This window comes from Parathielavia appendiculata (genome assembly GCF_033297405.1).
Source record: "Parathielavia appendiculata strain CBS 731.68 unplaced genomic scaffold N657scaffold_8, whole genome shotgun sequence".
Lineage (NCBI taxonomy): Eukaryota > Fungi > Ascomycota > Sordariomycetes > Sordariales > Chaetomiaceae > Parathielavia > Parathielavia appendiculata.
Genome location: NW_026944227.1, coordinates 492,353 through 516,708, shown reverse-complemented (window position 1 = coordinate 516,708; position 24,356 = coordinate 492,353). Strand labels below are relative to the sequence as shown.

At 56.1% G+C, this 24,356-nt stretch overlaps 11 protein-coding genes across 11 annotated transcripts; 6 read left to right on the top strand and 5 right to left on the bottom strand.

Annotated features, from left to right (window-relative positions):
• Positions 1–439: 439 nt before the first annotated feature.
• On the top strand, positions 440–874 carry N657DRAFT_575358 (uncharacterized protein; the record flags this gene model as incomplete). Its single annotated transcript, XM_062789100.1, has 2 exons — positions 440–553; positions 683–874. The coding sequence occupies 2 exons, from the start codon at positions 440–442 to the stop codon at positions 872–874; spliced, it is 306 nt and encodes a 101-aa protein (XP_062646467.1).
• Positions 875–1,176: 302 nt separating this feature from the next.
• Positions 1,177–3,181, bottom strand: N657DRAFT_598406 (ribosomal protein s5-like protein). The gene is made up of 2 exons (XM_062790042.1): positions 1,648–3,181; positions 1,177–1,582 (listed from the first exon to the last, which is right to left on the bottom strand). The coding sequence occupies exons 1-2, from the start codon at positions 2,858–2,860 to the stop codon at positions 1,362–1,364; spliced, it is 1,434 nt and encodes a 477-aa protein (XP_062646466.1). The 5' UTR covers positions 2,861–3,181; the 3' UTR covers positions 1,177–1,361.
• Positions 2,961–3,988, top strand: N657DRAFT_681684 (uncharacterized protein; the record flags this gene model as incomplete). The annotated part of the gene is made up of 2 exons (XM_062796414.1): positions 2,961–3,057; positions 3,726–3,988. The coding sequence occupies 2 exons, from the start codon at positions 2,961–2,963 to the stop codon at positions 3,986–3,988; spliced, it is 360 nt and encodes a 119-aa protein (XP_062646465.1).
• A 310-nt stretch (positions 3,989–4,298) lies between these two features.
• On the bottom strand, positions 4,299–5,310 carry N657DRAFT_574972 (uncharacterized protein; the record flags this gene model as incomplete). The annotated part of the gene is made up of 2 exons (XM_062789069.1): positions 4,299–5,120; positions 5,170–5,310. The coding sequence occupies 2 exons, from the start codon at positions 5,308–5,310 to the stop codon at positions 4,299–4,301; spliced, it is 963 nt and encodes a 320-aa protein (XP_062646464.1).
• A 1,217-nt stretch (positions 5,311–6,527) lies between these two features.
• On the top strand, positions 6,528–7,351 carry N657DRAFT_475074 (uncharacterized protein). The gene has a single exon (XM_062787538.1). It carries the CDS (start codon positions 6,837–6,839, stop codon positions 7,278–7,280), a length of 444 nt encoding a protein of 147 aa, XP_062646463.1. The 5' UTR covers positions 6,528–6,836; the 3' UTR covers positions 7,281–7,351.
• Positions 7,352–7,415: 64 nt separating this feature from the next.
• On the bottom strand, positions 7,416–8,115 carry N657DRAFT_681682 (NUDIX hydrolase; the record flags this gene model as incomplete). The annotated part of the gene is made up of 2 exons (XM_062796413.1): positions 7,416–7,915; positions 8,058–8,115. 2 exons carry the CDS (start codon positions 8,113–8,115, stop codon positions 7,416–7,418), a joined length of 558 nt encoding a protein of 185 aa, XP_062646462.1.
• A 2,678-nt stretch (positions 8,116–10,793) lies between these two features.
• N657DRAFT_474138 (uncharacterized protein) lies at positions 10,794–13,574 on the top strand. The gene is made up of 2 exons (XM_062787534.1): positions 10,794–11,217; positions 11,983–13,574. The coding sequence occupies exons 1-2, from the start codon at positions 11,145–11,147 to the stop codon at positions 13,380–13,382; spliced, it is 1,473 nt and encodes a 490-aa protein (XP_062646461.1). The 5' UTR covers positions 10,794–11,144; the 3' UTR covers positions 13,383–13,574.
• Positions 13,575–16,636: 3,062 nt separating this feature from the next.
• On the top strand, positions 16,637–17,038 carry N657DRAFT_681680 (uncharacterized protein; the record flags this gene model as incomplete). The annotated part of the gene is made up of 2 exons (XM_062796412.1): positions 16,637–16,810; positions 16,874–17,038. 2 exons carry the CDS (start codon positions 16,637–16,639, stop codon positions 17,036–17,038), a joined length of 339 nt encoding a protein of 112 aa, XP_062646460.1.
• Positions 17,014–17,442, bottom strand: N657DRAFT_474153 (uncharacterized protein). Its single transcript, XM_062787536.1, has one exon. It carries the CDS (start codon positions 17,282–17,284, stop codon positions 17,051–17,053), a length of 234 nt encoding a protein of 77 aa, XP_062646459.1. The 5' UTR covers positions 17,285–17,442; the 3' UTR covers positions 17,014–17,050.
• N657DRAFT_646417 (uncharacterized protein) lies at positions 17,273–18,983 on the bottom strand. The gene is made up of 2 exons (XM_062793119.1): positions 18,943–18,983; positions 17,273–18,868 (listed from the first exon to the last, which is right to left on the bottom strand). The coding sequence occupies exon 2, from the start codon at positions 18,798–18,800 to the stop codon at positions 17,601–17,603; it is 1,200 nt and encodes a 399-aa protein (XP_062646458.1). The 5' UTR covers positions 18,801–18,868; positions 18,943–18,983; the 3' UTR covers positions 17,273–17,600.
• Positions 18,984–20,166: 1,183 nt separating this feature from the next.
• N657DRAFT_574909 (uncharacterized protein) lies at positions 20,167–23,922 on the top strand (the record flags this gene model as incomplete). The annotated part of the gene is made up of 2 exons (XM_062789063.1): positions 20,167–23,180; positions 23,238–23,922. 2 exons carry the CDS (start codon positions 20,167–20,169, stop codon positions 23,920–23,922), a joined length of 3,699 nt encoding a protein of 1,232 aa, XP_062646457.1.
• Positions 23,923–24,356: the final 434 nt, after the last annotated feature.

Sequence of the window (24,356 nt, the reverse complement as noted above, 5' to 3'; positions counted from 1 at the left end):
GTTCTTCAGTGGTTGTAGGATTGTGGCGTAAGGTAGTCTTCCCGACAGCCTGAGTCTTTGTCCTCCTTTGTTTCCAAACCAGCGGCTCATCGGAGTACAGTACATATGCAAGTTTAACTGACCTTTGAATGAGATCCAATAGACCCGAATGTCTCCAAACCCCTGAAAGCGGAAGGAGCTAGAACTGATAACGATCTGAATCCACAGTTATATTTCACACCACGACATTATTTGCATGATAACTGAAACTTTCGTGAAGTGTGTTCAAGCGCATGAATTCAATTTCGGGGTTCCATCGTTTCATAGCTGCCTGCGGCGTCAAGCGACCCCACACTCGGCACCCCACATCCCGCACTTGGCCGCGTCAATCGCATCTCCCCTATCGAACATCAACAGTTCAACATCATCACTGCCTTAATAGAACAGCCCAGCACAAGCAATGGACCCCCAACCACGTCCACATAGCTCACTACTCATCTCGCCGCCCGAGCTCACGCCGCTCGAGCAAGAAGTCCTAGATGAGTATGAGCGGCTAGCAGAGAACATGAGGAAGGTGCGTTTTTGTTTTCTTTACAGACTTCTAGTATCCCGCCCAGTACAGCCCTGGAGAGGGAAAACAGATCGACACATGTCAGTGAACGAGAAAAAACTGACAGGCAGACAAACTCATGTACTCTATTAGATGGCAACCCTCCTGGACCACCTCGCAACGGCCCCGGCCACCGACATTCTCGACGGCCTGCGCGAGCTCGAGCGCAAGACCAGCCTCGTGTTCACGCTGCTCAAGGCGAGCGTCTACAGCATCGTGCTGCAGCAGGAAATTGGCTGGGGCGAGGGTGGAGACGCGGCCGGGCATGATCAGGAGGAGGGCTGAATCGTGCTACTGATACTCAGGTAGTTCTACTCTTGAGGGGCAGGATAACCATGATATATGCCATACCGGCCGCTTGGTTTTCAAAGTCGATGGCCGATGGGGTGGTGGCGGGCGGTAAGCGGCATGGATGAGTTGCCTCAACTATGCCCGACGCTAAATGGATGGAGGGGCGCGGCGCGCCCATGGAGAGACAAGGAGAAAGGGCTTCTAGATGCCGCCTGGCATGCCGACGGGGATCCAAGCTGCGCCTAGAATGGAACCGGCGTATCCGGATTTGCCTGGTTGCCGGAGAAGATACTGTGGCGTCGTGTCACACACACCAAACTGCGTCCAGAGAAGTCCATCTCACCACTACGCATCAAAATCAGACAGGGACCCAAAAGCCCTCCAACTATTTACCAGGAAGCGCAATGCTGCCGACATGATATGGTACAAGATTTCTACAAGGTCCATCTACCTCTAGCGTTAGGACAAGAACACAGACAGATTAGTACACCGCCCCGCCATAGTACACCTTGCGAACATCGACCAGCTTCTTGCCCCGGCCCATGGCAATCTCCTCCGGGTCGGGCTGGGTGAGGAGCGCCTTGTAAGCCGCCTTGACCGAGTTCATGGGGTTGCGCGAGCGCGGGATGGTGGCGGCGAGGTCCGTGATGCCGGCAGCGCGGCACATTTCAAAGATGCGGTGAGAGACGCGTAGGCCGAATCCTGCGGGTCACAGCGGTTAGCATCCAAAAACGTTTGTGGGTACGGAAAAGACGAGGGGGACGCACCTGGCGGACGGGCAGACATCCTGACAACCGTGCCCGACACCTTGGCCTCGACAGTGCCGTAGATAGTCCTGTTCTCGTACCGGCGGATGGGCTGCATGTTGCGGATGGCCATCAGGCGGGCCTTGAGCATGGCGATCGACGGCTCGGTCGACTTGGCCTCGCCAATGCCGAGCCAGCCGTTACCGTTGCCGGCGCAGTACATGACAGACGTCTTGCGCACCTTGCCCAGACGCGTCTGATTGGCCACGCTGCGGTCCACCAGCTGCTTGGTCTGCAGCCGCAGGATCTCGACGACGCTCATGCCCGTGCGCCGCTTGAGGTCCTGGTAGACGCCGATGTCGTCAAGGCCCATGTCGGCCGGGTCGATGGCCTTCTTGTACAGGCCCGCCACGCCGGGCACCTTGCTTGGCAGCGCGTGCGCCAGCGACGTGTTGGTCGTCCGGCCGTTGTCCGTCATGGCCGACCGCTCCAGGATGTACTGCAGGATATCGGCGTCGGTCGGCCCCCCGCCCACGTCGTCGACGTCCTTGGCCTCATTCTGCCGCTTGACCTCGGCCTCGAGGTACTGTTGAAACGCCTTGTGCGCCTCCTCCCGCACGTCGCCCGGCCAGTTCCCCTCGGGCACCTTCTTGAACTCCTCCGGCACGAAGTCGACCAGCGTCTTGAGCTGCCCCGTCACGTCGCCCACCTGGAACTTGTCGGCCCACATGATCAGATCCTGGGTAAACTCGTCCATGTTCATGAAGCGGGCCGAGGGGTCGGGGGCCTCCTTGTTCTTGGCCCGCTTGTCGATGACGGGCTGCGTCTCGGCAAAGTCGTCGATGTAGGGGATGGTGTAGGGGTCGTTGCGCAAGCGGCCCTGCACCGTCAGGTCGCGCGGGTTGATGGCGGCCTCACCGGCTTCGAGGGCGGCAATCTGCGCGGGCGAATACTTTGTCCGCAGGTGGTCGAGCTCCTCCTTGGTGTACTGGGGGAACTTCTCTTTTGTGAAGTCGTCGATCTGCTTCTCGCTCATCAAGCCCATGTCGGCGGCGCGCACATTGGCGAACCGTGGCCTCCGCCTCGCCGACAACTGTCGCGAGCTGTGGAACTGGTGTGCAAAGACCTGTTGACATGGTGCCGTCGTCGGCGTCGGAGCAGCGCATGGAGCAACAGGCGATGCGGCCAGGCGCCCGGAGATGAGTCTCCTGGTAGCCGGACGTGCTACACTCATAGCTCCCCGTATTCAATTGACTCGGTCGCACCCGGGTGGCTGCTGGTTTGGCGCTCGACTCCTCCGGGTCACGTCTCGCTGCTATCTCGGCCGGGGCGGCATGCGATATGTTCAGAAGCCAGCAAGTTTTTCTGGGTCTAAGCTCGCCAAGGAGAAGTTGCGAATGCCTAACTTCTCGGGCACAATCCGTTCTGCAGGTGAGTGGGTCCAGCTAGTTCGTACGGAGTACACCGACATCCTGACTAGACTTATGACCTTCATCAATTCTCCTCCTGCCTCCCAGGGCAGTATATCGGCAGTCCCAAAGATAGTTCTGTAGCCGGTACCGTGCTCGATCTCATTGAAAGTCCAAGGTGTCTTGTCGCCATGACTGGCTTAGAGGCTCAAATTTCCACGATTCCATGTCAACTGCAGTCAATCAATCAGTTTCTGGCTTACCTGATCCAATCATTCGAGTCTGGCGCGGGCCTGAAACACAGACGAGAATCAAGCCCCCGTATTTTGGGCGGTTTCTTGCGCTTGTGCAAGGCCAAGAGACCCAAGACCAAGCCCTCATTTTTGAGATCGGCTCATGCATTGGCAGACCGCATGCAGGGGAAGACTGAACTCCGCTGAATCGGATCTATTGTGACGTCGACAGTTTCATATGGCCACCTCCAGCCCTTTCCCCTTTCCCTTTCCCTTTCCACCTTCTTTCAACCTCTTTCATGATCACCATCAACTTGTAATATCCGTACTTCCTTTCCCTTAACTCAACAATTACTTGTTACGGCGCAGGCGACCGCTCAAGCTTGTTCTTTGATACCCCGCTGGCAGCTGTCATTCATCCGTTCTCAAACATCCAATATCCTTCTTCATTCCCCAGCGTCATCCCTAACCGCCCGCCAACATCTCGAACCGAGAAAGCCAGCAAACAAAAACATGGGGCAGTTTGACTGGTTCGGCAGCATCGGCGCCACGCCAGAGGCCGTCGCCGTGCTCAACGACCAGCCCGTCCTATTCACCATCCTCCTCATCGTCTTGTTCGCCGTCATCCTCCAATGCGTGCTGATATGGTACATTCACTACGCCACCCTGAAACCCGAGCAGAAGGTCAAGAAGGATAAGAAGAAGCCCGCAAAAAAATGAGGGCCTGTCAGCACCGGACAGGAAAGAGAGTGGTTTGGTTCGGTCCAGGGTGGGTCGCAAGGGATCGTGCTCAAGCCACGAGGGCCTGCTTCGCGAGGAAGTCGGAGGAAAATGGAAGAAGGTTGCCATCATCGCCGATACCCATGTCTCCCATCCGAGCATACGACTTTAGGCGCGTTCAAGCAAGCCACCCTCCAGACTTGCATATCAAAGTCACGCCAAGATTGGGAGACCATCAGTCTCCCGTTTCTACCCGCCGGTAGCCTGGACAACGCTGTGTGTATGGTAAACGGCATGAGTTTGGGTGAATTCAGTCTCCCGCGCGATCGTTGAACGGTGCGTCGCCGAGATACGGCGCCAGCGGGTATGGCAGGTCATCTTCGGTGTGGATGTGGACACCCGATAAAGGGGGCCAAGGTTGCCCTCCATCGTACATAATATATGTGCGGTTGATGCTGCCATCCAAACCCTCTTCCGGGTCTTCTTCGTTTCCGTGATCAAACTCGTCAGAGCCGAGAAGCTGTGGGGTTGACGGCCAATCGATCTGGTGGTCCTCCCGAACAATTTCCCTCTCTATCGGGTAGACGTTTCCTTGCCCATCAGTGTAGAAGTATTCGGCCTCAGAGCTACGCATCCATCCGTCCGACGATGACGCTCCAACATCAGGATTGTACGGCTCGAGTACCAGCAAGGAATCGTCCATCACGGGTTCGTCTGGGTCAGCCTGGTTCTCAGGCAAAGCAGCATAGGGATCTTGGTTGGGCACCGGTTCGTAATGCGCCATGGTGACAAGAGCATCGCTGTCGAAATCTTCGATATAAGGTGGAGACGCTTCTAGTTCGTGCTCTGCGAGGACAAGCTGTGATGTCTCCTGTTCTGGGACCACTTTCCTGACGAAAGGTGCCTTGATTGGTTCCGGCCGGATGCGCGTTTGGCACAACGACCATAGTCTCTTTCTCACTTCGTCTCTAGTCTCTGTTTCCTGGTCGACTGGTCCCTGGGCGTTATCACCCGGCGTCCTCCTTTGAACAAGAAACGTCAACTTTTCTCGGAGAGCCGCAGACCGGGCATTCGTCAAGCGAGCGATTCCGGAAGCAATCCATGGGATAACCTCTGCGTGGATGGACATGGTCTGTGGTTCTCGTCAGCAACGTCAACGAAGACTGGGGGCGTAATTTGACCTGAAGATAATTGAGATCCCAAACAGCCGGGGCAATATTGATCAACGAGGGCGCCGCCATGCTCTTGATGGTTCTCATCCCCAGGACAGCTCCCTTGATCCCGATGAGCTTGCGAAATGCAAAGTCCAAGAGGCAAGCCATGTCCGCAATGGCTTCTGATACCAGCAGCTCGACGTCTTCTTGCTCGTCGCCGTCATGGCCTGGATGTATGTGATGCTGTGTTATTGGCGGGGAGCCGGGAATGATGTCGTTGACTTCCTCGTGAGCCATGGTCGCTTTTCTGCTCCTCTTAGGGTTGCTCCTGAGCACGTATGAATGGCTTGGTGTCGCTTCAGGTACCTGCGGTATCAAACTGAAGGGTTCTGTCGAAGCTTGTTGTGACGCCTGGGCCTGGCTGTGTGCTCTGTTCCTCGCTGTTGTGAAGCCATAATCAACCTCGCATCTCAGCCCCTGGAACTGACCAGCAGACACGTCGGGTGGCGCGATCATCTCGGATGAGAGGTCTGGGTGATGAAGAAAGTACGAAGCCAAAGCATCGCTTTGATCAGACCGAGCTTGGGAGGCGTGATTTGCCCGGAGTTGGAGCCCCGTGTGTTTCCAGACCTGTGAAGTCAGACAAACCCCGGACTAAGAACAATGCGCTACTTACTGGACAGTCTGGCAGAAAGCTAGCAATGGCAGCCGTTATGCTTGGGTCGAGGGTCGCCGCGTCGGGCGCTTGGCCGTTAATCAGAGTCGTGACTTCGATTTGACAGGCTCCAGCCTTTGATATCCAAATTGTCCCTGCGGAGGAGGCCTGGCGCAGCTCTTCTGCGGTTGGAGGGTGGGCCCACGAGGGAGGGAGGGCGAGCTTCAACGAGCTCGACAGCGTTAGAGTCAGGTTCGGAGTCTTTCCGGCGACCTTGAAGCTTCCGAGGTCTACTGACACAGCGAGCATCGCAGTTTCAAGCAAATAAGCCTGACCGTAGATGGCGGCCCGTCAAGAGCGCCTGGTCAGGACAGATCCAAGACATCAACGCAGAAAGTTGAGGGAGAAGGGGCACGGTGAGAGGTTGAAGTTTGGAACCCTTGGAAACTTCCAAGACTGGCCTGGAGGTTACCGTTCGGCACAAATTCTACTCGGCGGGCAGGTGCGGTAGCTCGATATCACATTAGTGGAAGGAGCAGCCCGAACCAGGACCTCAAAGCAGGAGGTGTCTGCAAGGTGCCACCGGGTTTCCCAGTCCAACCGATAAAACGTATCTTCCAAGTCCGTCTTCTCCACGGCCCTCTAGCATCAACCCAATGGATTCGGAGTCGGCCCCGACGTGTTGGAAATCAGGGGCCGGGTCTGATAATACAATCCCAGGTAAAGAAATGGTTGGTTACCCGGCCAATGACAGAATGCATTTATTACTGTTTACTTAGCTTGGCGACGTTAAGGAGGCTTTTCTTCCACGCGCTGCTCCTCTAACAGATGGCTCTGCATCGAACCCGGCCCCCCAACAATGCAATTCGCTGGATAAAATCAAGAATGCCGCCCAAACCCGCCTAGAATTTTCGTTGTTTCTTTTCTCGAGCACCCGACATCCCAAGAGACACGACCTGCCCATGAATGCCCACCCCGTATGTGTCTTTGATTCCCGAAAGAAGAGAGGGAAAGGGCAGGAAGGAAAGGAAAAAATACAATGACAGATCTATCATGGCCCGCCCTCGCAAAACTCCTGAAGACAGATGCAGATTTACCCGTTCAACCGATTCTTCGAGGAGACGACCGAAAGTGCCCCTTTGTTGCCGTTAACCGAAACCGAAGAGATGGAGCATGCCGGCCATGCTGCCTCACCGTTCCTAGGAACTCAGGGAGACGCACTCGGGTCTTTCTGACCAAGCACGGCCCGTCTGTCGTCCCATCTCCCCCAAAGCAGGCGATGGCGCAGAAATTCAGAGACGTGAGAGACGGAACCCCCAAGCACAGAAAGCAGATAGGAACAAGCAAACCAGGACGAATTCCTTTGCCATATCGAGAACGACCCGGAGAGCCAGAAAAGGAAGCTCACGGAGGCCGGCGAGTCCCGCTCTTCAAATCCCTAGGTCCAATTAAGAGCGGCAATCGTCATCCCAAAGGCAACTAGAAAAGCTGACCAAGCATTTCCTGACACGCCGGTCTGCCTTAAGCTGCATGGTGTGATAGACCACCGTGGGGATATGGGCGGCAACGGACTGAAGAGGAAGACCGGCACGTCCTTCAACATGGCATGGCCCCGCGGCTACCTCTTCATGGTCGAGCGCTCCAGCGCCGTCTGCAGCTCGGGCCGGTCTTTGAGCAGCTCCTTGGCCTCGGCAAACGTGAACCACTTGCGCTCGCGCTTCTCGCGCTCGGGCCAGTCCTGCTCCTCGCTCGTGACGGTGACCTCGTAAAAGCGGTACAGCGAGCGCTGCTTGTCCTTTGACGTGTCCTTGCCGTCCTTGTGCGATGAGTCCTTGCTCTTGGACGACGAGCTCGAGGAAGACGACGACGATGACGATGCCTTTTTGCGCGGGCTCGTCTCCTGGATGTCGCCCAGGTCGTAGTCGATCTGCACAAAGATGCCCGCCTCCTCCCACGCCTCGCGGGCCGCGGCTTCGTGGCACTCCTCGTCCGTCTCCCAGCCGCCCTTGGGCAGCACCCAACCCTTGCGCCTTGTCGACTGAATCAGCATCACGTACGTCTTGTCCTCGGTCAATGGCACCACGCCGGCGACTAGGCGCTCGCCTTTCGAGTTGTATCCTGTGATACAAGGTCAGGTTTCCTGAGCTGCGCGCTGTTTTCGGGAGGGATTCGGCAGAGTGGGGACCACGACGGAAAATTGCATATGCATGTTCTTTCCGTTCCCGGATCGCACCCCCGCGAACTCATAGGGGCAACTCACTCTGGTTACTCCTCCCCGTCCGCGACTCCATAGAACGATTGTTCCCACTTGCCGCCATAATTCCCACTGATTGATTCCGTCGACCGGTTACTGAGTGTTTAAGATGTTCGAAGTGGCACTGAGAGGTCCTCGCGGAGTAGGGGTTGAGCAGACTCCGAAGCTTCCGGGCAATCCTCGGGCCGCAGGAGACAGTCGTGGAAGGAAAAGAAATGCGGCCTGTCCTTAACAAGTCGTCCGCAGCATGGTCGTCGCTCAAGTGTCGAGTCAGAATGAGGCGGGGAGATCTCGGTCGACTAGCTCTGTTCTGGCTTGATTCAGCGCTGTGGATTTGATGCGGTCCCCAAGAGTTGTACGGTTTGTTGAGGGTTCAATTCCGGGACGAAGTCAGAAGAGCCGCGGCGAAGGATCCTTCAGAGACGAGGCAGGAGCACCGAGTCTTTCGCAGATGTTGAACGAGTGAACCAGGCCGATGGCTTGTTGCGGCGCAAAGGTCTTGTGCAAGGGTCTGTTCGGCTTGAGGGAAGGAAGTCGAGGAGGCGACGGAGGTCTCCACAAAGCGAAAGTGAGCCCGGCTCCGTCCACGAACTCCTCGGACGAGCCAAAGAGGCGGTCAAGACTTTGTGGTTCGCAGTCGATTCGCAGTCGGTTCGCAGTCAGCAGAAGGGCTCGTAGGTGCGCGGTCTGGCGTCGAAAAAGACTTTTTGGCTCTTAACGCGCACGCGCTTGGCAGCTAACTAAGTGGCGGTGGTAACGAGAGTCGGCCACACCAACAACGGACAGCACCCAACGATTTGCAGCAGGCTGCGGAGAGAGAAAGTGCAGCGGGGCTACAGAGGTAGGCCAGAGGAAATGAACGAGGCTTGATTGATGCGCTGCGAGGGTGCTGAGATGTCCAGAGAGTACCCAAAGTTTGCGCCCGCAGAAGTGACTGGATTGTGACGGAAGGGACCGCTGGTGCGCGGGCAGGCTGTTGCTTGCCCCCAGCACAGAATGGAGGGGCAGTTTCTGGGGATAAAAGAGGAGCAGGTTGGTCTTTATAGTCTAATAGTACATTACGTCGTAAGGTACATGAAAAAAGAGAAGCCTCTTCCATTGAGGCAAAAGAAAGCTAACAAGCCTGGCCTGTCCACTGCGCATGCATCTGAAGCGGCGGCAGGGGTTAGGTACATAGCTTTTGGCTGTATGTACTGTCCGGAGTACTGGTCTTCCCAAGGGTGTGGGTGAATACCCCACATTGGCGTCTAGGCAATGGCCTTGACAAAGGCAGACGTGCGCAGAGAGGATGGGGAAAACGGATGGGCAAAAGCAGGATGAGAGAGGGGGAACAAAGACTCCAACAAGAGCAACAAGGGCTCTGAAATTTTTGCCAATTCCTGTTGAACGGGGCTGCCAACGCAAAAAACGCTGGTGTGGTGGAGCTGCCGTGGTGTGAGCTGCGCGCGCAATCCCTTAAACTTTACCTCGAAACTTACCGTACCTTCCACATTCCTCCCGTTCCTTGTCCGCAGTTGACGGGACGGACCTGAATCGGTGACCGGGAAGTTCTGCAGCGGCTCCCCGACTTGGGTTCTCTCACGGATTGGCAGCAACGGTTGCAAGTTTACACAACAGGCCAGAGGACGCCGAGTAAGGTATCGTTGCTCGAGAGAATAACCCGATCACTCCGAGCGGTCAACTGAGAATATTCTGCTTTGCCTGGAATTGACCAACGCTTGCTCGAGCGAGTAAAAGCCTCGAATGTACGTAAGGCACCGGCTGGCATCCCCATGGGTGGCTGATTTACACACAGTCTCCGTGCTCGCAATCGCAGCCAACAAGGGCAAGTTCCAGCACGTCACAAGGGGTCTTCCAGAATATTTTTGGTCCGAAACGCCCAGAATCCAGACTAAAGCGAACAACAATACCAAGTACGGATAGGATCTCCAATTTCGACTCCGTTCACTCCGTCGCCCCTGCTCGCCCTGATCAAGATCTCGTGCCCCGCACTGCTCGTAGCCGACCGAGCGTGCACGGGCCATGAAAACAGGGCTATGGAACCGATTGGACCCTTGAATTTGCGGTCCACACAAAGTCTCATCCATCCATCACTGCACCTCATCAGCTCATGATCAACAAGCTTGAAAGTCTTTCGGCAGGCACGAAGACACTGAGCCTCCTGCCTATGTTGTTGCGAAAAAGTAAGCCAAAGCCGAGAGACATATGTCAATTTTCAGATTTGTTTTACTAGCAGTCAATGGTACGTCAAGAAAATGCAGACAGAACTCCTACTTCTGTCGTTGCTTGTTAGGCGTGCCCTCCAGCCCAGAGTGGCGGGAAATGCGGGGCAGACAGGCAAGGCGAAAACGGCACCGACGGTGGGGGTCAGTAGATGCTCTCAGATGCTGAACTGGTCCGGTTATCCAATCCCCATCTCTTGACTCGGGTCACCAACCATCGAACGTCGGGAGCCTCTTGCTCTTGCTGCCGAAATATATGATTTTCTCTGGCAGTGCCAAGGCAAGGCATCTCATGCTGTGCTGGACGTCACCGTCACCTCCCGTTTGCATTTCGTGTGTCTCGCTCCCCCACGTTCACTCGGAGCTTAAGGGCGGGGCATCGGTCGGGTGATCTCAAAACAGCAACACAGCATCTCACAGCATCTCACGACTCAGCACCGATTGTTGCTCCAGCTCCCTCATCCCGGCCAAGTCCCGCCGATCTATTCACAGGATCCTGGAATCCTATCGTCCAGTGCCCACTGGGAGCCTCCGGACGACGCCCGCAGGTCCCGAATTCCACGCCGCGCGCCATCCAGTCAGCGGCCTCGAGTCTTGCGGATTCTATATTGCTCAACGCACCCGAGCTGGCACATCCAGGTCTCCGATCTGGCCACGCCGCTTCCGGCCATTACAAACGTCGCCGGTTCCCCTATACATAATATCTTCACTGGATCCCAGGACCTAAGTTGAGTCTGACCATCTGCCGCGCCGCGGCTGTGGCCCTCACACATTGCCCAACCGCCCAGCCCTCCCCCGCAGAAGGCTGCCGGGCCGGAGAAAGCCTAACCGGGTCTTACCCGCTTGGTTCCACCGCCTTAGGGCTCGCAGGATGGAAATGGAGGGCACAGGCATGCAGGCTCTTGATGATACTGCACAACGGTACTCGTTCCTGTTCCCAATCGGTGAGTCCCGACGTTTCAAGCCATCTCACCCAACCATCCGGGCCATGTGCATGAATGCCACTCCATCGTTGGCCAACCCACCCAGGCGGCCACGCGATCTCCTCCCGCATTCTGCGCCTAGTGGCTTCCGATTTGTGTTACGCATTTTTCTCTTACACGTCAGAAAGTTTCCTGGGGCCTACCTGCGTTGGTTATCCCACGCTCAGTCAAGTGCTGCAACTCGTTTTCTCCTGTCAGAGAAACGGCCGCTACCACGAGACTTCCCCAGACTTTGGCCCTACCCTCATGGAAACACGGCCATTTCCTTCTTCCCAACCTTCTTCCATCACGTGCGCAGTGGCCCTAAGCGGGACGGAAGCCTTCTCTGTTTCATTAACCTCGTTGTCGTACCCTCATCCGCACACATGCTCTCACAAACATTGTGATATCTACATACTTTGGCGCCCTCGGTTGGCGCTGGACGCAGATGCTGACTGGACTCCATAGGCTATAGCAACTCGTCCGAGTGCGGGTACTGCCGTCAGACTCGCCGTGGTCAGTCTACAAAACGTGAATCCTCCTCCCTTATTGGTTGACTGTGACATCTACGTCCCAAAACATGTGCTTGTGATATTTCAAAATTTAAGCCCCTCTTAATTTTGCGAATCAGCTGCTCACTCACACCTCCTTCCAACCTTGTCCCCCACCCCCATCCTCACACAAGCAAACGCTTACCAACTGCTCCCTACCCATGTCCAGCGAGATGTCTGACAGCTGGCTCTGCAGGGTATTCCTATTATGCCATCGCAACATCCCTGACGCCTGCCCTCTATCAAAAGCTCGTGGATCGATGTTGGAGGCGCTCCGGAACTCTGCTGTACCGGCCGAATCAGAAACACTCTTGCTGCCCACACTACACTCTGCGGCTGGACTCGGCCCAGTTCAAGCCCACAAAAGATCAGCGGCAGGCCGTCAACCGATTCAACCGCCACATCCTCGGAGACAGCTATGCCAGGGAGGCGGCCCGGCTGCACCCTCGGTCCCGCGCCGAGGCGAGGAGGCGCCACAACGTCTTTGACCTAGTCGAGAGGATCCACGAGCCGGAGGCCGAGGTCCTCAAGTCCCCGCCGTCCCCAGACCACGTCTTCACCGTCACGCTCGAACCGGATACGTTCACCGAGGAGAAATACGCCGTTTTTGAAAACTATCAGCGCATCGTCCACCGCGAGCCGCCAAGCAAGATCTCACGCAATGGATTCAGGCGCTTCCTGTGCAACTCACCGTTGCGACGAGGGAGCATAGCCGGCCCGGACGGTAAGCAGCGCCCGCTGGGCTCCTTCCACCAGTGCTACCGCATCGACGGGGAACTGGTGGCCGTGGGCGTGCTCGACTTGCTGCCAAACTGTGTCAGCGCCGTTTACTTTCTCTACCACGAATCGATCCACTGGCTCAACCCCGGCAAACTGGGCGCGCTCAGGGAGATTGCCCTGGCCCGCGAGGCGGGCTATCGCTGGTGGTACCCTGGGTATTACGTGCATAACTGCGCCAAGATGCGCTACAAGATCGAGTACAAGCCGCAGTACGTCCTCGATCCGGAGGACTTGAGGTGGTACCTGCTGGACAAGGAGGCGCTGGCGCTCTTTGACAAGGGGCACTATGTATGTTTTTCATCGTCGAGAAAGAGGCCTGAGGCAGGAGGCGGCCATGGCAATGGGCAGAGCATGGAGGGCGTCGTCAACAGCAGTCCCTCGGCCTCTCACCCACCCGAAGCAGCCGTCCCCGCCACCCAAGAAGGTCTCTCTATTAAACCCGCAGAAACCGCGTCTGAAGAGGATGCCGATACCAACACGCCCCAGCCCACTGAACACGGCTCCGGCTCCGACTCCGACGACGAAGAAGATGATGAGGAGGAGGAGGAGGAAGACAACGCGTTCCTCCTGACGAGCAGCATGCCGGGCATCCCGTCGCTCGAGCAGATGCGCCACGTCGACATGGACCGCTTGGTCCTGCGGTCCGATTTCTCGGACAACCTGATTGTGGCCTCGCACCTGGTCATCTGGGAGACGGAGGACATCGCGCAGTTTGGCTCGCTCAAGTCGCGCATCGCCGAGCTCGTGGCGGCCGTCGGGCCGGACCTGGTCGGCGAGGTGTGTATTGATTTTCGGAAGAGGGGAGTTTCCGGCTGAAAACGCGGATTACCTTACCTTACCTTGCTGTGGGCTTCTTTTTTGCGCTTTGCTCGGTCTTGGTTTGATGAGGGATATGGGAGGGACTGGGGTGGGCGAGTTTGGGGGTTTCAATGGGTGTTGGGGGGTTGTTGTCTAGGTAAGGTAGCGTACGGGGGTCCATGTCGTTACTGGTTGCGTTATTTACTGTATGTACGGACGCGGTCTTGTCTTGTACAAGGACATGACGTGAGAGGCTGAGACAAAGGTGGTCGAGGAAGGAAGGTAGGCACATGTCGTGGAAAGGAGACGGGCAGGGAAATTCGACGCTATGAAGCAGGGGGGCTTTTCCAGGTGTTTAGGTTTTTTTTACAGGGACGCTCGGTAGACGAATTGGGAAAGTGATGATGTTGTCATCTTGCCTCTTTCAATCGGCCTCGGTCAAGAGCCAGCCGGTCCGCCACGTGGGGGTTGTTTACATTGATGCTATACCGAAAGGGGCTTGTTGTCGTGTGACTAGGACATGGGCTGGGCTGGGCTGGCTTGGGAATCTCGGAACTCGTCAATTTGGCACACCAGCAGATGATTATGGTCGCCTGCTGATAATCGGTTGCGGTGGCATGACTGTTGGAGAGGGAGAAGCGCTGAAGAGGTTCTGGGCTGGAACGAGGGTGCGAAGTGATGGAAATTGAGGTGAATATGAAGAAATAGTAAAGGCTCCAATGCTTCTTGTAAAGTCTTCTTAACCGAGCTTGTTGATGCCTGCCGAAGGAATGTTTGCCCTGTCATGACGGGCCACCATCAAGGTGCACTTCGTTGGACACGGCCGCGTGGACAAGGGAACGGGTCCGGAACGCGAGGCAGGGCAATTGATGCTGCTCCAGAACTGTCCCCTGAGAAGGCCTACTTAAGCATGCTTGCTCGCTGCCGAAACCTGGTCCACACTTGGGTGATTTGTTGTTGTTGCTGCTAACGAAAATCAAGACGTTGGGTTGAAACCGGAGCAAGGAATTTTGACATGCAGGCTGCAAGGCGAGGTTGATATGAGATTTTGAAATTAACAACATACCTCAGGAGACTGGAATCTGAGCATCATCTGCCATCTAGCATCTGCCTGTCTCACACAGACTTACAGCCGCGAAGCCAAACCAAGCCACAGCAACGTTACCCGATTACCCCATGCTCCCCTCATGCAGCCTCGCATGGCCCTCCCGTCCCGTGATATGGGCCTACCTGCTTGGCCACATATATCTCCAGCGAACCCGTGAATTTTATCGCCATTCCAGGCTATTTTGGGAGCAGGCAGGAGCGATTTCGGCGCGGTGCCACGCATACGCGCCTCCCGTTATCCGCCAGCAACCTAACATGCTCCTTTACGAAGTTCCAATTCATCCATCGGATACGTGCGGGACGATTTGCTCTTCGCAGTGCTGCTACCTTGCTAGACATGAGTGGCATACCCACCGCAGCCGCCGTCTTACCCAACCAAATATGTAAGGCGCTCGCGACGACGATATCAGCTCTCCGATGACGCCGCCGGTGTCTAATAAGCAACCCAATCCGAGACTGCATGCCTCCTACGCACCCGTATCCTCCTACGGAAATAGTCTGGTACCACTCTCTCACCTCACAGACGGTCCCAGTCAAAATCGTTGTCCTTCCCATCGAATGCGAAGAACACTACTTTGTCTGCCACCCAGAGCACAGCCAAGTCGAGACACCAGAGACGAATAGTTACCTGGTAACCCTGGTACCCCAAGGAGGGCATGAGGCATCTCACGTGCATACAGCAAACTTGATTGAAAAAGGACACAGTAGCGAGACCCATGCACATTAGCAACATACTCGTTGTACATTTGATACTCTGATTGGCGAATGTCGAACGAATGAATATAAGTGATTGTAGGTTCTCGGGAGTTGCAGGGAGGCCTCCCGAGTTACAAGAGCGATTTGATAGTTAATTACAGTACCTAAATAGCTGGTCCAGAATCGTGTTTCAATGAGAAAATTGCCACGCCTGGATGAACGCGAGCACTTTATTCCTTTCCCTTTCTCTCTTTTTAGGTCATCCCAAGTCTATTCTGGCCCTCTCTTATATGTTATTCAAAGCACAACTTGCGTTGCGGTCGTAGCTCGATATTTCCTAGCTGGCAAAACATCGAGCGGACTCCCAAATCCCCACGGATACCACAGCAAAGAACTCAACCAATTGTCCCAAGCGCCCAGATCAACATCTCCTCGACATGGATACTTAGTACAATTACAGGATACGGCCTGTCCGAAAGGGTGCAGGTGGACTTGGGCCAGTCCTGTCCCCGTCGATCGGAAGGAGCGGTGACCATACGATGTCTCTCAACATCGACAGCCCGGCTCGACGTTTGTTCTATCTCCATTCCAATGAAACGTGGCTTGAAATTTGGAATATGAACGCTGATTGCAGCGATATCTCGTCGCAATGCAAAAACTTTGACCCTCCGTCGCTGCGTGCGCGATCGCCGAACACTTGCTGTCGGAGTCAGGTATATGGGCGAATCGTGCTCGCATTCATCTAGCGATGAGATGGAGAAATTATTGAAACTTTCAAGATTTCCCCAAGGGAGTTGCGTGCGCGTGGCTTGTATCATTGGAGCTGATTCAGCAGTGCCAGCTAACGTTACCTACAGTCTGATCACGCTTCTCCCTCTCCGCCTCCCAGCCCACAATGCGAAACTTCCAAGTAATCCTAATGTGATAACGTTGGGCATTTATGCGCCCGCCTGCTCAGCCAGCCACAAGCCCCGGCTATGGAAACGTATCGCGTCTAAGGACGAGATGGTAGGATGACGCTCGAGGCAAAGGATCTAGCGAAGGTTATATAAAGAGCCCGTGAGCAGCAGCCGAAAAGCGAGAGGTCTATAAAATTTCCAATCATTCCCTGACTCTGCTTCTCCCCAGACCCTTGAAGTCGACCATCGGCCAAGACACACCCTCGCCTGCCAACATCTCAGCTGCCAACATTACACCCACTCGGTACAAAGCCGAGGTGAACCAGAGTCAGGTCGAGCTACGAAGACCTTGGGAATGGACGAAATCAAGTTCTCGCTCCTGTTTTCCAATCCGTCGCGGCTGCTCCGGGCAAAGCCTCCTTCAATGTGGTTTATCGCTCCTCTCATCGGCTGGGATGCTCGCATGAACCATGATATCCTCTGGCCGACGACATACGGGCTCAACTGAACCGGCAGCATGCCGAACGATCCACATGGGCAAAAAGTCATCCCGAAAGGTGACTGGCAGCAATGGGCCTGGGTGCGTCCTACAGCTTGGACAAGGATGGTCATTGGGTTGCTTTGCCGCACAATTCATATGGGCGTGCGGATTTGTTGAACGTTGGCTCCAACGACTTCGACCACCCAGATCCAGTATTCATCTTCGTCGGGGTTCAGACATCAGGCACCAAGGAGTGGTCACCTGTGAGCAATCGAGCTTGTTTCTGATGATTGTTTGGGTCTTTTCGGCTGAGAAAACCATGCGAGATTCGGATAAAACCGCTTCCGCTGCGCAAGGACGCACACGGAGAATTTCAGCCGCTCGAGGAGATCAACATACCGTATGTGCAGGGCGACATCGACCAGACTGAGATCGTGTGCGATCCCTGGGGTAGCGTTGGTAGGACAATGCGGCGAGGTGGGAGGCTGTGAGAGGCCTGGTGTCTATGGGGCAGAGTGTGAAAGTCTTTGTGGTGGGTCCCCTGTAATAGGGAACTGTCCTTGGATTTTGGGGACTCTCCCTGGGCTCTCCCCATCATTGGAAGTCTTAGTGCATGGTCCCAAGGTGGGAGACTGCACAGGTCCTAGGACTCCCAACCAGTCACACTCTCTGTCCTCACCCCTAACAGTAAGCACAGTCAACCAAACACTTGTGACGTGGGGCAAGCCTCCGAGCATCGAATGGCCCAGTCAACGTTATTTTACGGTATGTTAGCAGGAAGATGGCGAACCCCGCAGGATCATCCACTCAATATCCCTCATGACAACATGAAGCCTGAGAAACAAGATGGCGGTCAAATAACGGAGGGTGATAGGGAGAAACAGCCGACTACTTCTGAGTCGTGGCACCAACCATGGCGGCGGCAATACGAGCACTTCTTGATGGATCTGTGCGATTTGAGAAGCACAGTTCCCAACTCAGGTGAATATTCGTGTTTGCACATGCGAGCGATTCCAATTCGCCGAGTATGTCACCCCAGCACACTCGGCCGCCCTACAATCCACTCCGCAGCTTTTGCAGCTGGCTGATGAGACCGTAAGCACCATACCCCTTGGTCTCGGCCTGCCCGGTCTCGACCTCAGCACCGGCCGCCCCTGTGCTGCTCGTCGCCATCTGAGGCCTGGCATTGTCCCGCCGGCTCGACTGGTCCGCATCCCGCAGCAGCTCCCGATGCCTGTCCTCCACCATCTTGGCCAGGCTCTCAATGAACCGGGAACGCCCCTTCTCCTCGGCCGTGCCCTTCCAAACGGTGGCCAGCTCCTTGAGCTCCTCGATGCGGCGCGCGGCATCCTCGATGCCCTTGATCGGGTCCTCGGCGTTGCCGAGGAGACGGGCAATCTCGTCCCGGAGCGACTGCAGCACCTGCCGCCCTTTCTCCTCGGTGCTATGGCTCTCGCCGCCGGCGTCGGGCGCCGAGACGGAGAGGAACGACGAGCTCACGGACAGTTCGGAGGGCGGGAAGACAAACTCCATGGCGTCGCCAAAGATCTTGATGACAGACTCGAGGCGGGACCGCACGAGAGTCAGAGTGCGCAGCTGCGCGATGTAGGGCGGTTCGTCGGGTGGGCCGGTAGTTTGGGCTGCGCCTGATGGAGTGTTGTTCTTCTCGGTTGTGGCAGTGGTTGCTGGCGGCGCAAGTAGTGACATGCGCCGCTGATGAAAGGATGGCGCGTGGCTGTCGGCTGCCGCTCCCCTCGGCTCCGTGATGCTGTCCCGAATGCCGCCCGGCACAAACTTGGCAATGTCGTCCTCGAGTCCCTCGGTCAGAGTCTCTGCCAAGCCGAGCGTTTCGCCCCGCAATAGCTCTACCTCGTAGGCCAGCCGGCCGCCACTCCTGAGAATGTCGTTTGTAAGCTCAGTCAGCGTGTCTGTGAGTCTAGTGGTGTGGGCGTTGAGCTGCGACAGCAGTGCCTGAGTTTGGATGGAGAGCTCCGCAAGAGGCACGGCGCCCTGGTTGGAGCCCTGACTTCCGAATACTCGGGACGAGGTCTGCAAAGGTGGTAGAGTAATGTTGAGGTAAGAGGCGGCATCATATGAAGGGCTCAAGAAGTCGTGCAGAACGGGATCGGCGACATGTTGGGACTGGGCCTGGACAGGTCGTTTGGACTGCTGCCTTGCGTGGATGGCAATGCTCCGTGTGCCTGATGCGGCACTACTTTGTCTTGGCCGTGAAGGCTCCGAGTCCCCAGCCATTGCTTACACCCGAAGCGCCCACTGCTGGTGTTTTGGAGGCGGTGGGGTTAATGTCGCTTTTTCCTGCTCTGGCTCAGTCCATCGTACGACTTCCGGTTCGAGTCCTATATCAAGGTGCGGTTGAATTCTTGTGACGGTTTACCTTAAAGCTGTAGAAGTGGTGTGGTTAGATACCTATCTGGTTCACTCAGAACGTTGTTGGGTCAAGAATAAGATGGCTTCTCTGAATCTCTGATCATGGATAGCGGTTGAAGCTTGCGGCCAGCTTGAAGCTTGGCTCTGGCAGCTGGCGCATACCCTGTCAGGCTGTCACAGCTGGTACTTGTCTGGCACAGCTGCCACATTGCTACCTTACTCCACCGAGTCTGAACGACGTGCAACTTGGAACAGTCTCCTTGCGCGAAAGGCTTCATGCAACAAGCTGAACTACGAGATACAGGGAATCGTTCGAGCTATCATGACCGATTTTTGGTTCCCACCCAACTGCTTAGGGCGATGCATGGCTGCCGCCGTCTTTATCGGGATGAGCTGGATGTGCCTGGCATTGATGTGTCTGTTGCTGATTCGGTAGGGTGTTCTGTGAGTTGAGAAAATTGCAACTTCCCCCTGACGTTCAAATCGTTTGCTACCTACCTGAGCTGAAATCCCGGTCCTCGATTGACACGATGCGCGCCTGTCGGTGGTTGGCAGGAGAGAAAGCGACTCGCGGAGCTGGCAGCCCTGCGACTGTTCCCTTTCAAGCTGAAACCCCGCTGTTGCTGCCTGCCGCGCGTTTCTTGGGATGGAAGGTGCACTTGTTGCGGGAGATAAATACGTCAAGTTTACCGGGCATTGATGATGCTAGGGCAACAGAGCAAACTGAATCTCGCACAAGTCCGCAGGTCAAACTTCCTGGACCTTCGGCGGAGCCGACTTCCGAGGCCTGATCAGATCTCAACTTGCGCAAAGTTGCGTAGCGGCATCTGACATTATCACCTCACCCTCACTGGTCATCCACCTCCCGTCCCTGCATCAGCCTTCCCTCCGACCTGTTACGCTGCCACAAGAAACACATTGGTGTTTGTTGTTGTCGCTTCATTCTTGACTAGACCAGGACGACATGGTGCAAAAAAGGCAGAAGGCAGAGAGAAGGCAGAACAAGGAAGCTCTTTCGTTGACCAATTGATCAAAAAGTCCAAAGGAAAGGCTCTAAATTTCGTCGTGAGCCACGCAACTTGCCTTGACTGGGCGACTGACATCCTGAGAAGCTGCCCAGCCCAACCCAGTCCGCAACGAATCTGGCAAGGCAGCACCCAACAGACCGACTTCTACCCTCACCCTGCCCGGACCGGCGCCTCTCTTCTTGAATTCTCACACCGGAGCAGCCATGGGCTTCAAAAAGTTCAGAGCAGATGTTTCCACGGCCGCCCAGAAAGTCGCCAGCGGTGCCATTTCCGGCGTGCTCTCTGTGACAAACGGCGATTCTGACGGCAATGTCGTCATCAAATACCACCACGACAGCCTGACACGAGACATACACATCCAAGTCCTGGCCCAGGATGTCAGCGAATATCCCGACGGAAACTCGTTTCTGCTCTGGACCGACGACCCCGATCCGCCCCCGCCTGTCGAGGCTGCCGTCAAGGTCGCTCAGGATTGTCTCTCTGGCCTCTCTGTCTACGAAATGGTGGCCGTATTTGCTGGTCGTCTCGAAAAGGAGATTGTTCGTGACGTCGGCGGCGAGGATGACAGCCTGGACGAGTACGACGATGAGGATGAAAACGACGACTACGATGCCGCGTATGACGCAGACTACCCTTCCGATGGAGACGAATTCGGCCTGCCCTCGTCGACTTTCCGATCGTTCCATCAACGCGCGAAGCCCGTAGATACACCAAAGCCTCTACTTCAGCGCATCAGACGGGATCTGCGCCAAATTAAGCAAGCCGGATACAAGGTCGGTTTCCTCGACAGCTTTGGCAGGACAGCCGCAACCGGCATCGTTTCCATCTCCGTCCGCGTGGACAAACTAGCCCTGTCGGACGAAGCCATGGAGGCCTGGGACGTGAAGTTCCCCGATTATGTCGTCCTACTTATTCGCTTCGCGAAGAAATACGACCCTTTGGAGCGTGTCATTGCCCAGGCCGCATCTCACACCGAGGTGACATTTCGCATCGGGAAATGCAACAAATACAAACCATCCCTCCACCAGGCGCTGGGCGCCTTTGCAGAATCCACCCACGCTCTAGCCCTTGACAACAGCGAGACGAAGCATGCAGACGTAGCTCACTTCGAGAAGCTCTTCATTTCCAATTCTCTGGAATCGTTTCTGAACGAGAGTTTTATCTCTCTGCTGAAGATCCGCGAAAACTCACATCTGGATTGGGAGGGGGCAAACGAATACTTCCTGACACGGACTGGTTTCTGCACTGAGGCCGACCAGCCACCGCAGCCCCCTGCTCCCGGCCAAGCATCCCAGACTTCGGACCTCGCAGCAGACGGGCATGATATTCTCGGTCGGGACCATCTCCTGGAGGAGGGTCCAGCAAATGAGCGCAGCCTGCCCCTCGTAGCAATGCAGTTCGCCATGCGCTACTTTGTCAAATGCACCGAGTACTGCCTGCGGTGTCATCGTCGGCTGGAAAAGGGTTTCGAGGCTCTCAGGCCATACGTCTGCTCTGACCCGCTGTGCTTGTTTCAGTACATGGCCATGGGATTTGGTCCTGCCGTGGAGCACGAGATACTCACGGAACCCTACGTCGTCGACCTTCTCGTCAGTCTGTGCTACACCGCCATTCAGCCATTTCGGGGATATGGCTACGGCGTCGCGCCTCAAACGGAAACAAAGCTCCCAATTCGCTCCCTTCCAGTTGGATTGCGCCTCAGGGTCCCAGACCTGCTCAGCGTTACGGCCACTCCCCTGAACGCAAAAGTGACGGCTGACAAGTCCCGTCTGGTTTTCGATGGTGAGGGCGGCCAGGGCTTCGTCGACCATCTGGCCCCGGCTCGGTGGCTCGCGTTCCGCACGCCTAGCGAGAGCGGAGTCTTCCATGCACGTGTACGAGAAGTCAATATTGCCATGAAAACGGCTGCCATTGACGTGATGGGTAAGTCGGCCGCCACCTGGGCTATGATACAACAGCTGCCGGGCACAGCCGGGCCGGCGCTTGACGCCATGTATGGTCCATATCCAGGCGTGGTCCAACCTCATCCAACCCCGGCGGAAATGGGCATCGCTGATGTTTACCCTTACGACGCCGAGTTCGATTCAATGGACGACACCAGCAAAGGAATTGCCATGCGCCACGTCCTTGATACTCTGCCGTCCATTCTCGAGATCGGGGACTGGCTGTCTAGCCATCCTCACAGCACCCTCCGTTCCATGGAGCGTATTTCTCCGGCCGCGGCATCCCTTCTCCGGTGGATCGTGTCCTCGAACCGTTCTTGTATCTTCCAAGTCGACCGGTCGCGCCTTGTCACCCAACCAGCGCAGAAAGGATCCGAAACCCCAGCAGGCGGGTCCAAAGGGCAGAACACGAGGTGTCAAGGGCTCTCAGGAGTAGCTGGTAAGGGCAGGAACCGAGAACATGAGCGCATCCTGGGAATGGACGGTTGGATCCAGTTTCGCTTTGCTCAAGGCTCGCCGGACAAGGAGCTGCGCTTCAACCGGGCGCTCCAGGAGGTTGCCGCACGCAAACCTATCCACAAGAATCCGACCATCTTTGCCTGGCACGGAAGCAATATAGCCAACTGGCACAGCATCGTGCGTACCGGCTTGGACTTTCAGGACATCCGCTGTGGCCGCGCCTACGGTCATGGTGTTTACTTTAGTCCCCATTCCAGCACGAGCATCAGCTACAGCTCCGGGGGGCAACACGCATGGCCAAACTCGGATCTCAACATCACCTCGTGTCTGAGCCTGAACGAGATCATCAATGCGTCGGACGAATTCGTGGCGCGTACGCCGCATTTTGTGGTCTCTCAACTCGACTGGCATCAATGCCGGTATTTGTTTGTCCAGGCACATGGGAGGGTGACTCATAATGGCACAGGGAACAAGAGTACGAACAAGGGATCAGATCACCAAGCAGGACGGGCGTTAAAGAAAGAAACGTTCTACCCTCAGGCGCCAGGGCTCGAGATTTATGGGCAGTCGGGCAAGCCGCTGCAAATTCCATTGTCCGCCATCCCATTCCGAACCATTGGCCCAGCAGCCGGTACAACGTCGTTGAGCCCTACCAAGCGAGCGGTGCACCAGTTGGAGGATAGCGACGGGGAAGAGGACGCTGAAGACGTATCAATATTGCTCACAGATGACGAACATGATGCTATCGACGGCCCGCCAACTAAGAAGTCGGCGTCGCCTGCCTCTAGCATGGACATGGCGATGACACAGGACGTGTACGTTTAAGGCCTGCAAACCAACCCCCCGAAAGCAAACCTATCTGACATCCACAGTGGCGGCGCGCGCCCCCCCACCCCAGCTAACATCAACATCTACCGAGCAATGACCGACTTTGAACCGGGCTCGCTCGATCTGTCGTCGCTCTTGCGGCTCGCGCCGCCGTCATTCGCAACCGAGGCCGCCACCAAGTCCCTCAGCCGCGAGCTGGTGCGCCTCCAGACCCTCCAGTCCAGGATGTCGCTCCACGAGCTGGGCTGGTACATGGACTTTGACAGCATCAGCAACCTCTACCAGTGGATCGTCCAGCTGCATAGCTTCAACCCGTCGCTGCCGCTGGCGCAGGACATGAAGAAGGCGGGCACCACGTCAGTCGTGCTCGAAGTGCGCTTCGGGGGCGGGTATCCCTTCGCGCCGCCGTTTGTGCGCGTCGTCCGCCCGCGGTTCCTGCCCTTTATGGAGGGCGGCGGGGGGCATGTCACGGCGGGCGGCGCCATGTGCATGGAGCTGCTGACGTCGTCGGGCTGGAGTCCCGTTAGCAGCATGGAGAGCGTCTTGTTGCAGGTGCGCATGGCTATGTGCAGTCTGGAACCCAAGCCGGCAAGGCTGGATCGCAGGGTCATGGCGGGGAGAAAAAAGGACTATGGCGTTGCCGAGGCGATTGAGGCGTTTGAGAGGGCGGTTCGATCGCATGGCTGGGCGGTGCCCCAGGATTTGCGGGTTACTGCCAATGGCGTCTGAGGGTGGAGTTGTCTTTAGAAGTTCTCGACTCGCTGCTGCTCGTTGCTGACTACGGACTGATTTGGTGTAAATTGAGGGAGGTTCTGGATGGGTTTGGCGGATGTGGCGTTCTACGAGGCTTTGCATTTGGCTGGGTGGGATGGCGTACTTTTTGGTGGTGGGAAGACAGGCGGAGAGCATAAATGGACATGGACATGGACATAGTTGCAGACGATTTCAAGAAGGAACGAGCTGGCATATGGGGTTGATTTCATGATTTGAGTGTGAAAGTAATGTCAGACAGCCTGATGAGCCTAGGAGACGGCGGAGAATAACAGTCATTAATCTCAGAGAGTTGCCTTTCTTGACTTGACTACTTTATGCAGACTCTGGTGATACGCTTGTCTCAATCCTTGGAAGCCTCCCAGTGGCTTAATCATAAATGTTTATTTGGG